The sequence below is a fragment of the Haemaphysalis longicornis genome, unplaced genomic scaffold (assembly GCF_048455015.1).
Source record: "Haemaphysalis longicornis isolate Haplotype H1 unplaced genomic scaffold, Haemaphysalis longicornis Haplotype H1 scaffold_10, whole genome shotgun sequence".
Taxonomy (NCBI): Eukaryota; Metazoa; Arthropoda; class Arachnida; order Ixodida; family Ixodidae; genus Haemaphysalis; species Haemaphysalis longicornis.
In genome coordinates, this window is record NW_027526204.1 from 109245325 (window position 1) to 109257729 (window position 12405).

The 12405-nt window shown below is 47.0% G+C and overlaps 1 protein-coding gene across 4 annotated transcripts in view; it reads right to left on the reverse strand.

The window, feature by feature from the left end:
- Nucleotides 1-2265: 2265 nt before the first annotated feature.
- Lanb1 (laminin subunit beta-1) overlaps nucleotides 2266-12405 on the reverse strand; it is a 54027-nt gene continuing 43887 nt past the window's right edge. For all 4 annotated transcript variants that reach the window (XM_077690383.1, XM_077690384.1, XM_077690382.1 and 1 more), the window contains 8 exons: nucleotides 11401-11594; nucleotides 10015-10245; nucleotides 8705-8893; nucleotides 7322-7485; nucleotides 6293-6434; nucleotides 5022-5198; nucleotides 4717-4873; nucleotides 2266-4350 (listed from right to left, as the gene is read on the reverse strand). In XM_077690383.1, the coding sequence (XP_077546509.1) occupies nucleotides 4211-4350; nucleotides 4717-4873; nucleotides 5022-5198; nucleotides 6293-6434; nucleotides 7322-7485; nucleotides 8705-8893; nucleotides 10015-10245; nucleotides 11401-11594 (1394 nt within the window). In that variant the 3' untranslated portion in view covers nucleotides 2266-4210. The remainder of the gene's footprint in view (nucleotides 4351-4716; nucleotides 4874-5021; nucleotides 5199-6292; nucleotides 6435-7321; nucleotides 7486-8704; nucleotides 8894-10014; nucleotides 10246-11400; nucleotides 11595-12405) is intronic.

Genomic DNA, 12405 nt, shown 5'->3' on the forward strand with positions numbered 1-12405 from the left:
TATTTATCAAGTGGCTCCGGTGCAGCATCACCAGTCGCCCCAGAGCTAAGCTGGTTCCACAGGCGCACGCTGGTGTTGCTGCGACGCACGAGCCATCGGTTCCACACCCGGCCACCCCTCGCATGATCATCAAGTGGACCGGGCCGCCACATGCGGAACGGAGGTCGGCGAAGACGCTGGGTGTGTGGGGTGTGTACGTGAGAGACGCCGGGGCAGCGAGCAACGTTCTGTGCGCCGTGCGACGTCACTGCTAGTATTCGCACATGTGCAGCACGGCTCTCCAGGGGCCACGCGAAACTGCTCAACCTCGGCCCGTGTAGCTCACGCTACAAAAACACAATCGCCTCACACGTGAAGTCGTCGAGGCGATGGCTGTCAGCAGGAAAGCCCGCACGTGTGTCAGCACAGCTTCTGTAGCTTCAACGGAGAAAGAAATGAACCTTCTTAGCAATTACCCTGTTAACCGATCTCAGATGCTGGGCCAATGTTGTGCAATGTTTCATGTACATGTGCTCCCCTTTTTTGTTAGTTAACTCAGGTGATAGTCAGCATTGTGCGCATGTTTTCTTCTTCCCACGTCCTGTATTTTTCATTCAAGCTGAAGCTCCAAGAATACATTATTCTCCCAAGAAATGCTTTTCTCATTTTACACCTTTGTTGTGTGCTAGGCATATTCTACCAGTAGCACTGCCCTGAAATTCTCGACTACAGCAGCAGCTGTCTACACAACTGTTACTGTTACTCGCAGCACAGAAGGGACCTCGAGGTGGGCTTCCACACGAAGCAATACAACGCTGCTCCTGATCCCAGTGTCGAGATAATTTAAATGGGGCAGAATGGGAAACTGTCACAATCATTCGTTTGCTGTAACAGGTTCTCATATCTTTTATGTACCGGTGCTTCAGTTACTGCAACCTCTATATTTATGAAATAGGAGCCATGAAGGCAAAACAAAAGTTTGTTTCATTCAGAAGACTGCTTCGGCCTAACGAGGCCAATTTCAACCCAAAAATGCAAGAACTACACAGCAAGTGAAGCAGTGGCAGATCACCAGCCACTTCCTGGTGATGCCTGTATGTTACAGAATCTTTTTTGTGCACTTCGCATCTGCCGACCAAAGCCATACTGCCGAGAAACATATGACTCTGTTCTGTTTGATCGTATCACTTAGGTGTTAACAATGAGTCAACAGACTCTGTTGACTCCATGTTACTCTGTTTTAGCATTTCTCCTATAATGTCACAATTACTGTGGCCACAACTGACATTACGCAAAATTTAAACATTTTTAGTATTTTGAAATAGAAGTTAGCCAGAATGGAGCAGAGTGAGCTACCAGAAGCTACTGAGCTCGCTGAGAAGTTTAACTGCAATAGAATGCCATCATAACGATCAATAATTGCTGTAACTAGGTCATGCAGGACCCCCCCACAAGGCAATCTTCAAGCCATTCAGTATTTACTCCACCACAGGGAAAGATCTAAAACTGTAAGTGCCCATTCAAAACTTGCGTGCCCCTTCTAAAACATGACAATGCCTAATTAGTGAAGAAACTCAGCATAATGGATCAGTCAATCAACTTCTGGAGGGGTTGATGCCAGATAAGCATATGCAGACAGTGCGTGGCATCCTGGCATTCTTTAGCCTTGAACGCCATACTTTCTTTTTTTCCCTCCAAGGTTGACTCACGCAAGTTGCATGCAACCTTAATATAGTTGCCAGCCAATATTTCAGACTGCGTAGTGTAGTTCTTTGCTGGAACTGTCTTACAAGATGCGAGTGCTTTTTCGAACTGCTCGATTCTGCGGACATTTGTACCATCCAATTCAATCGGTCGTCGGGTGCAGTCAAAATCTAGTGTAACAGGTTTACATTGACATAGAAAACATGAAGTTACGAAAGTAATAAAAACTAACAAAGTACGAAGATTACAAACTAACAAAGTACGAAGATTACAAGACGGATTGTAGACGGGCCAGTTGGCACATAACTGAGTTACAAACAGTGCAGTAACAGGACGATAGGAAGATCACACAAAATCAGCGCCGTGTTTGTGTTATCTTCCTATCGTCCTGTTCCTGTGCTGTTTGTGACTCAGTACAAGGATTAATCACAAGACAGCCTCCGCTGGGCAAGACAAGGCCCCGTTTCACTACCAGCCTAAACACATGAACGAAATTCATGCTCGTAGGGTGTGGGGATAGCGTCATTTCTTATGCGGCAAGCCCATGTGAGTCCCATACGGCCAAGCACAGATTGAACACGATTATGGCACACAATTTTATTCCAACAAATATGGCCGACCAACAAAAGGCACTCTGTGACCAGTACACCAGTGTTGAGCAGTAGTGGCAGCGAAAGCTCACCCTGTCGTTGCAGCGCTCGTACGGAACCATTTGCTCTCTTTACTCGGACGTCACTTCTTTCTCAAAAATATGGCATACATTTATCTAAACACGAAAACAAAAAACTGTGGCATACAAAATGCTCAAAATGGACGCGCGTGAGAACACTAGTTAAGCGAGCATTAAATACAAGGCCTTGGCGGAGGGTTCTTCAGTCCGCACCCGCACGAACATCGCACACGCACGTGCGCGTGTGGGCACATTGGACAAAACGCACGCCGAACAGTGTGTCTTGCATGTCATTGGCAGTGGAACTGGCGAATCACGGCTGAGCCCTAGAGGGTGAAGGAAAAGCTCACAAGTACATTTGGCTCTGCATTGCTATATATTCTGAGAGACCTAAGCACAAAAAAGAAGTCTACTAAGTACACTACTTGGCACTAGCACCGTAAAGAAGTCAGTGGGGGGAGGGGGTGGTGGCCGCTGTGCCATTCATCACAAAGGGAATAAAATTCCTCTAAAGACTGTGCTTTCAGCGATAAACCCTGTGAGGTCGTTGTTACAGCACTAAGCTTGGTTTTAAATGCAAAAAAAAAGGTTCTTAATTTTTAGAGGAACTAAACTCACGATCAAGTTGAGAAGACTCGTGGGTTTTGCTACGCAATGCCATATAACGCCAACACCCCCTTTCCTCACAAAACAAAACACGTACAATGAGAAACAAAATTGCACTGTTCCGGTACAACTCTGAACTGAAACCCTGGTTGGCTCCTCGTATTGTTCAGCATAAAAGCATGCCTTCGAACACCAGGGCTCTCTGCACTACGCACCACTGAGTACAACACTTGAAGCGTCAACAATACATGATAAGTTTTTTTTTCTTCTTTCATTTGATTTTGCCACGATGGTTGCATGGTTATACAAAAATGCGTTTTGATTATGTGAATTCGTTCACTTTATTAAATACAATTTAATGACGATGAGGTGACTGGCTTCTGGTTGCTTCGTGCTTAGCAGGCAGCACGGGAGGTTTCAACGAAACGGCTGTGAGAAGACCGATTGGCTCATTGGCAGTGAGTACATAAAAGTTAAACAGCTAAGCTGTAAACCCATGAGTAATTGCAAGGTTAAATGCTTTCACGTAGCAATGTACACTCTTAACTTGCGTGACTTATGGCACGGGACACCTTTCGGCACTTTTAACAACACTCGCTTCCCTCTCACAATACAATTATCAGTGCTCAAAAATTATCAGTGCATACCTATTTTTTGTGCTCAATTATATCCAGCTTGGCTTATAACTTCCTTTGTTAAATGGCAGTGCTGTTGCTTCTTTTGTGAATGCACATTGTAACAGCTGGTCATTTTTATCGTGACATAGGTCACTACAACATCCGCGCACTACAACAATTTGCACAGCTGACGCAGCCAGTCAAAGTCTGCACAAATGCTTCAGCAAACCGCCCGCTGTCACCTAAGCATAAAGCAATCCACGAGGGCAGTCACCGGTTTGGTCAGCCCTTCTGCAATCCCAGCATGCTCGTAGCAACCGCCGTTGCTGTTACACTCGTATTGCGAAGAATGGGCAGTAGCGCCGACGTTCACTCTTCCTCGAGAAGGTCCAGACAAGAGGGGTGAGCTTAGATCTAAGGCAACGCCACAAATCATTTGTGCAGCTGTCCTGACAATATGCAACTCTGAACCACTTCTGTTGTTAAAGTAAGCGCAACTGAGAACTCCATCGTTGTACAGCTCTTACGACACTTGCCAAACTTTCTTTTCGGCTGCATCCCCTCTGAGGGACCGTCCTGAGAGAGACTAAACGCCGTCTCGCCCTACTGCCTCCTGGGAAACAGAGGGGAGGAGTTAATTCTGGCACTGGCGGTAGTAGGTGGAGCGCTTGTCGATGTGCTCCAAGTACCCCGTCATCTCCCGGTTCAGCATCTCCAAGATCTCGGAGTAGTCCGTCAGCCGCTTCTCGTTTTCGTCAAACTCGTCCTCCATGCCTGTGAAAAACACAGCCAACATAGGATCACACACGTACTTTCGTGCGAAAGAGCTGGGAATCATGAAACTTTTGTGCAGAGAAAGCCCATTGTAAGATTACAACAGTTGCGTTGTAAACTTACAATGTTTACTATGCAACTGTTGTACATAACAGTTGCGTTGTAACAGCTGCGTTGTAACCCCTCCTATCTAACTTCCTACATCACTCAAACGACTTCACACCAACTGGACTCATCTCCCTATCTCTTTTCGGGGTGTATATTGTAATACCATTTCAGAGGCTGAAAGATGCGAAACGTAATCGCCGCTTTTGAAACAACTGAGTGCACTTGGTTCCCGAGACGTCTTGTTGTAGGTGGACTTACCTTGGAGAAGCTGAGTCTTCGAGTTGACAGACTCGGCCAGCTTGCGAGCGCGCTCGCGCAGCTTCTCAGCCCTGTCCTTCATGTCTCCGCTGGCTGTGGATTTGCCTCCAAGCTCGGCTGCGACTCGCGTGTACTCCGCCTCCAGGTCCTCGGCTTCCTGTCAGGCAAGACAAACAGCGATGCAATTTATATCACGCGTTGACCTTTGTAAATACTTTAATGCGGCTGCCATGTTCAACATCGAAAATGCGTAAAAGCTTTCGCAAAAATGTTCGGCGACTTGACAGGAGATGAATGGATCGTACGTTGTGCGCCTGGCCGGCGAGACGGTCGGCCCCCTTGGCTTCGACTACGGCTTTGCGGGCGTCCAGGTTGTTCTGCGTGTACTTCTTCTTCAGCTCGGCCAGACGGTCTTGCAGCCCCCCAACTTCGTCCAGTGAGCGGTTCGCCACTCCTTGGGCCTTGTACGCGGCGTCTTCAATCTGTGCCATATGAATAAAGTTGAAGTGTTATTGTGACACGGTCTGTTCAGCACCACTTTGTCAGCAGTGCTTTTACTCAATGACCTCATCAGGGGATAGATAATTAGGAGGCCATACAAAACGATGTATGGCTCAGCTATTGCTATCACATTAATGTAGCATGCACTGGCTTGCAGAGTTGCTGTGGCTGCACTTAGGCTGAACTTTGGCCTAATCTGACATGTACTACAGTGCTTTACCAAACATTTGCATGCATATGAACTTGCACAAAAAAAAAAAGTGTAAAGAGGCACAGGATCACGTTTTTGCTTACAGGGAGGTTGTACATCAAGCCAACCTGCATCAACCTTCCTAGTAAAAAGGATGACAAACACACACAAAAAAGTCTGGCTGCTAGGCAGAAGCAAATTTCAGGTTAATTGCATTACTCGTCTAAATTGAAGCGGCTTGACAATAAAACCGACGTTCCAAAGAGTTGTGCAAGGATGATCACTTTCCCGCACTGCAAAGAAATTGTACTATCACTCGCAGGAGCGAGGCCAAAATATTTTACCACAGACTGTTGGTGAAGACAAGAACATTTCCGAATTTCAATAGATAAGCAACCGCATATTCTTACAAGTGTCTCACAATCATGTGGTGTAAAACGTAGCGAGGCCTAACCCTACAGGAACCTCTTCTTCTACCAATAGAATAGAATAGAACAAAACTTTATTTTTATATCAAGAGCGTGATGCAGGATAGCTGTGGAAATCCCCTTTCTACTGAAATAAAAAAAAAAAACGAGAAACACATTTTATTCAGTCTGCACCAGATGGAGCTAACTGCCTAGCACGCGAGAGTAGAGTAGAGAAGTGATATATGCCTGAAATACCAAACTAGGCTGTTAGGAATGTTTTCATGGATCTGTGAAGTGTTTTGTATTGGAGCAGGGTGGTTTTCATGTACGTGGGTCACAAATTAGCATGTCCCACACGAACGTGATCAGGTGAAGTTCCCCCCGAGATAAACCACAGGCCAGAGACGTGATGTTTGCAGTGAGTGGGCTCCTTAGAAGAAGATGAGATCTCAGAGAACGAGAGAGACGGCCGTGCCTGCGCCAGGTCCTCCTCTGCGGTGTTGATGTGCTCCCGGGCCTGGTCGATGGCCTGCTTGGCCTTGCCCTGGGCCTCAGCTGCATCGTCCAGGTTCTGCAGGACCTCCTTGGCCGTGTCCAGGATCTTGTTCGCCTTGGTCCTGGGAACGGGAGGAAAGAGGAGAAGAGCCGTTCCACTCAAGGTGAAAGCTGTTGCAAGTGCAGAGCAGTGGTTCACCATAATGGGCTGCAGCGCCGTTATCCGCCCACTGCTACCACCCAAAGCAATTCAAATAATTTCCCACCTTCGCAGTGCTCGCGCGCCCCCAGCCTGAAACTGCGCCAGCGGAAGCTCTGTTCTCTTTGTGCTTGCTTTTCCTCGTGCACGTGCCTGTGTTGCACTGCCACTTTTTTACGCGTACTATCGTAAAAAACAACCCTAGGAGCATTCTTAACTAAAGCGGGCACTGCCGGTAAATTACGTGTATTTTGCCTCAAATATACCTGCAGTTTTCTTTGCGCTAAACAATGGAAAGATGTATGACAAGCGCCAGTGGTTCACGAGTTTTGAACGCTTATGACTATATAAACGGCTTGGCTTTCAAAGCCTCTGGGTTACGCCGCAACGACAGCCACTACGACGGAACGCCGTGTGGGGCTCTACTTGGGTCCAGCGAGCAAGCTACGACAACAAGGCGAGCGCCTAAAGTGCCCCACACTTAAAAGAAAATAATGCACCACCAACAACGCCTTCTCCTCCTTCGAGGTCCACATAGAATGCAAGCACACACACATTAGAGTAAAGCATACCACAAAGCGAAGCCTTGCCAAAAGGTAAGCGAACAAGCACCACACTATTGTGTGTCCACGCCTTGGCAAGCAGAATGTTGTGAAAACAGGTGAACGCAACCTGCATGCCCTGACGCCAGAACTTTCTACTGCTCACGACAGTACACCTTGCCGGCAATCGCACACACACACGCTCTTGCCTCTTGGACACGAGGCACCCACGGCAATGCGACCCACTTGTCTTGCCACGGCAGCCTACCTGGCCAGGTCAGCGCGTGCCTTGAGGTCCTTGGCGAGGCTGAGGTCGGGGCCGGTCTCCCTCAAGATGGCGTCGATGTCCGTCAGGCTGGCTATCGTGTCGTTGATCTCACGGGCAAGCTCCCGGATTTGCTCCGGTTCCAGCGAGATGGACAGGGCAATGCACTGCGAGCATGAGAACAAACCATTCGCCATTGGGTGGCCAACAAAGCTGCTGTCGGACAGGGTTTGCCAGTTATCATACTTGAAAACAAAAGGGTTGGTTGACGTTGTTGTAGAACTTCAAGCAACCCCTCAACCAACCAACAAAAAAAGAACAAAAAAAGTAGTTTTTTTTTTCCAGCAGGGTCACGCACATTGCATCGCGTATTTTGGTTGCGTTCAGTAAATGTCGCTTTGTCACTTATATCGAGCTCTGGCCTCGAAACAGAAACACAGGTCTTCAGGTTTCAGACCTGTGCTTCTGCCACAGAATGCATACACCTGGCCCCAACGCAGAATTTATCCACATACAGTCCATTACACTTTACTTTTTACTACACTTGAGAAGGCACCCGCAACTAACGACTTTTACGCTTCTATAAACTTTGCACTTACTAGCTCATCAGGCCACACACGCCATGATTGTTGGTGCACAAGCATTTAAGCCATGAAAGAAGGGCTGCGCAGCAGTTAAATCAACAGCTAGGTATGGATGCCTGCTAAGGGCACCTAGAAAAGTCGGCCCCGCATATCTACTCACTTTGTTGCAAATGTCATCAAAAGACAAGTCTTCTGCCATCCTTACCGCGTAAATGCCTATATCCTCTCTCTCCTGCCCACCCCTCAATCTGTTCCCCTCCTGCCTCACTCCTCCTATGATAAACACGCTAGAGGTGTGCTTTCAATTCAATTCAATTCAATTTTCCTGTGCTCCACTGCTCGAGCCTCATTTATAAGAACTTTTCGTTACTTGGAATGACGCCGTGAGAACCAGGCCTGTCCCGTGCTTTTTTTTTTTAATTTTTGGGTCAAAATATTGTTTTCAATGCACATTTCTTACTCGTTCTCACGAATACCAAGCACACATTTATTTTCAACTAAAAGAACACTGCCAATATCAGTTGTGCATTGATGTTCTTGCATCAAATTTGCGTAATATTTGCATAATAAATATGCGTAATCAACATGCATAACAAAGTTGACAGGCATTAAGCAGGTTTCCAGATATGGTGGTTTGGAAATGTTCTGCCTATATAAACTTCTCTTTTCAGAATTCCTTTAACTTTGGCCAGGTGGCTGAATTGGGGTAGAGAGACAGACATACAGACAGACCAAAATTTCCGGGTTTAAGCAGCCCAAGAAAAACATCATCTTTAAAAAAACCATGCTGCCAGCACTGCACCTCTTCAGCCAGCACCCTGATCTCTGCGGGCCGCGCCCTCGCCCCGCTGAGGAACTTGTCGATGCGGTCCAGCAGGTCCTGCAGGTCAGTGGTGACGTCTTCCGACTGGTTCTTGGCCATCTGCGACCGCTCAAAGGCCCTCTTCGCTTCCTCCAGGGCCCTCTGCGACTCCTTCTCGGCCGAGCCAACCTGCAAGCGCAATTGCAACGAACGTCCGGTGGGCCTGCTGACGGCACTTCACAAGCGACCTCACAGTCGTAGACAAGCACCCACGTTACGGCAAATGAACCGCAGCACCTCCCCACAATGCATGGGAAGTTACCTGGCCTCCTCGTATCAATCTTTCGCATAAGGCTGAAGGCTTGGTGCTAAACGGCTCGTCAACATTTTACTTGCAACATTGCATTAATAAAACTTTTTTTGATGCAGCCCGCGCTTCAACCAGGTTACACCATAAGCACCCAAAAGAGAGAGAGAGGGGAAGGGGGAATTCACAGCTTATGAAAACTCCTTTACATGCAGAAAACGGCAAAGCTTTTACAAAAGTACGGCTTTATTTTAAGTGAAGCTGCGCCTGTCGGAAGGCGTAATGAGCATTTTTGCTTACACACTTCGGGAAATACGAACAGCTCCAAAAACTTTAGCAGCCGTTTCTTCGAATGTGTATTTTGAGCCTCCCGACTACCGTATTTCCGCGCGTATAACCCGCCCCTGCACCCCCACTTTCAGCCTGCCGGAAAAGACAAAAAAAAAATCTCGCATATTGCCCGCACATTTGATACACGAAAGGCTGCACCAAAGCTACTTGCTCGAGCAACACATCACATACCATATGTAGACAGGAAAAGTGTAAAATTCAGTTGTTAAGAGAGCGCCCGTCCTTGTTTTTTCTTCCTTGTCCTTCTATATTTCGCACAATTGCTGCCATGGAAGGCTTAGTCAGTGTTTCTGCGTAGGAGCTTCAAGGCACAACGCGCATTGCTGTGAAGCGGCACTAAAGGGAACACCTCGCCTATTATCTGCACCTCTACTTTGCCACTGAAATGTTCGCATATTTAGTGCGGGGTATACGCGCGAAAATACGGTACTTTGTTACAAGGGTAGACGGAAAATGGGTGGAGAGGTTCTGAGGACTCGTTTGTGTCGCTTCAATCCTTCTCAGGGTATGCTTGATGTCATGACAGGGCTAGATTTTTTTTATACTCATATTTTTGAATGACACAGTACGCCAGAAGTTCCGGTACAATATACAGCAGTGCATATAACGCTCCGCACAAAGTAAACCAGTCCCTCTTTCTCAAGTCCCTCACCGCTCCAAAGAGCTGTCGAGCCTCTGCCTCCTTGTCGACCAGGATCTGGTTGGCGTCAACGGCCATGGTCAGTGTGGTGTTGGCCCCGGTGACTGCGCCTTCGTCGCAGCCCAGACCGCCACAGTGGTTGCAGCCCGCACCGCCGCAGATGGGGTCGCAGCGGTCCACAGTTCCTCGCTTGAAGCACACCAGCTCGTTCACATCAGAGATCTGGTCTTCCAGATCAGCGACCTGCGTTTGGGAGGTGCATAAATGATTAGTATGAATCAATGCGTTCCCGTCTTGACGAACGCAGTGATGATACGAAAGAACAGAGAAAAAACCACCCATCAAAAAACTGTCGTTGATTTCTCTGTCATAGAATCAGTAAAACACGAAATGGAAATGTGCAGCGAAATGTGCAGGTGAGCATAATTTGCGGGTCGGCGGCTGTCTTGTGGGTGTGCTTGGCGAGCGACGCCCTGCTGGCTGGTCGCTTTGGCAAAGGTGTACTGATGTCATTTCCGTGACGAATATGATGTCAGTGAAATCTTTGTTATGCCGACATAAAACACTTTCGTGTTAAAATAGGTAATAATCCCGCTGTGTTACTGCCACTACTGCTTGTAATGCACTTAATTGCTACCCAGTAGTAAACTTTCGCATTAAATTTGCACATCTCACTTCTTGTACTAGCTAGCATGTGTGTCGGAATACCTCCGGGTACACATTACTGCCATTTGGTCTTGGCGCTGCATGGTGGTTCTGGCTGGTTTTCAGCTTGCGATATGTTAGTTTGAACTGAACTCGCTGGCGTAATGGGATTTCATAAATACATCTCTTTGCACATGTACATGCATATTTGGGATGGATGTACGAGGGCACAAATCTTTATCTCGACACAAAATCTTTATATAGATGCAGCACAAAGCTAGCACAAGCTAAGACAAGTCCTTTGTAAGCCTAACATGCTTTAACAACCAAGAATATTTGTACCACCAAGTTGCAGCTTTTGGGTGTGCAGAACAAATAATGCGTTTTGCACACTCCTGCAAAATTAAACAGTTCACAGGGAAATTTTTTCCAAGCACGCAAGACAATTACAGCAATGAATTGCGTCTTTCAAGCGAGAAAGGTATTCTTTTTACCTGTCGCTGAAGTTGTTAAACGCAGCCTAAGTTCTCTAGTGCCAAACATCTGTTTCGAGACTCCAACCCTACATTTTTAGTAGAAAAGCACACAACACCCATGGCTCGAATCATGGTACGTTTTTGTTCATAATGCTAATGGTTTTTAACGTGAATGCTTCGAAATGGTGAAAACGAGCGAAAAGTACAGGTGCAGGCAACGTGACAGTGCTCCGATCGGGCAGCCTAGTGGGCACCTGAGCCCCCGTTGCTCAATCACCTCCTGCTGCAGCTTGCGCAGGGCGTTCTCGTTCTCGAGGTAGGTGGCGTTGTAGCGGCTGGCGGCGCTCTCCAGCATGCGCTCGGTCAACCGGCGCATGGTGCTGGACTTTTGGATGTCCTCCTGCGCCCCCTGCACGCGGCCGCTGGCCTGCTGCGACCGCTTCTGGGCCTCCCGGGTGATGTTCAGGGCACCTAAATAGAGGGGGCACGCTGGTCTTAGAAACGTTTTTTTTTTTTTTTTGCTTACCAACCAATTGTGACGAAACTTTATTGGCTTGTTCAGTTTTTGATGTGTTTTTGATAATAGGTAAATTGTTATTTTTTTGCTGAAATCGTGTCTCCGTGGCTTTTATAAATACCTGGTACTGTTCTCCGTACAAAATTTTCAGACGAAAAACTGTGCAAATCAAGATAAAAGTGATACCTAAAAACACTTTTTTGGGGAAATTCTTCCATGTGCACACTCACTCGCACACCTTTAATTTTATATTCTTCCACACCCATGTGGACAGCACGCACTTTGAAATGAAAGGAAAAGGAGCGTGCAGCGACGCTCCCCAAGGGAACTACACTGCCGCAGAGTGCCACAAGTACATTTTGTAGGACGGCTTGACGGTTGGACGTCATGGCGAGTAAAAGGGTTGTTTGATTTCTAGACCAGATTTAATCAAATTAAGAGCATTCATGTGGTTAGCCATCCTAATAACAAAACTGCATTTGGTTTGATACATTCTATACTTCTTGAGTCACAACACCTTCACCAAGTCGCGTCAAGATTGATTGATTACTTAGCAAAAACTCCACAAAATTATCATGTCTGTGTGATCACGAAGGTCTATTCTGTGCAAGGGAGCTGTTGGATTGTTTTTCACTCCTTCTAGGCACAAAAGACGGTCAAATTCCTTCTGACATCAGAAATCAGTTTCCTTGTAAAAAGGAAGGTGAACATTTTCTAGTTTTTAGTAGGATGCGTAGGAATAACATGAAAGGAACTTCCAACTTG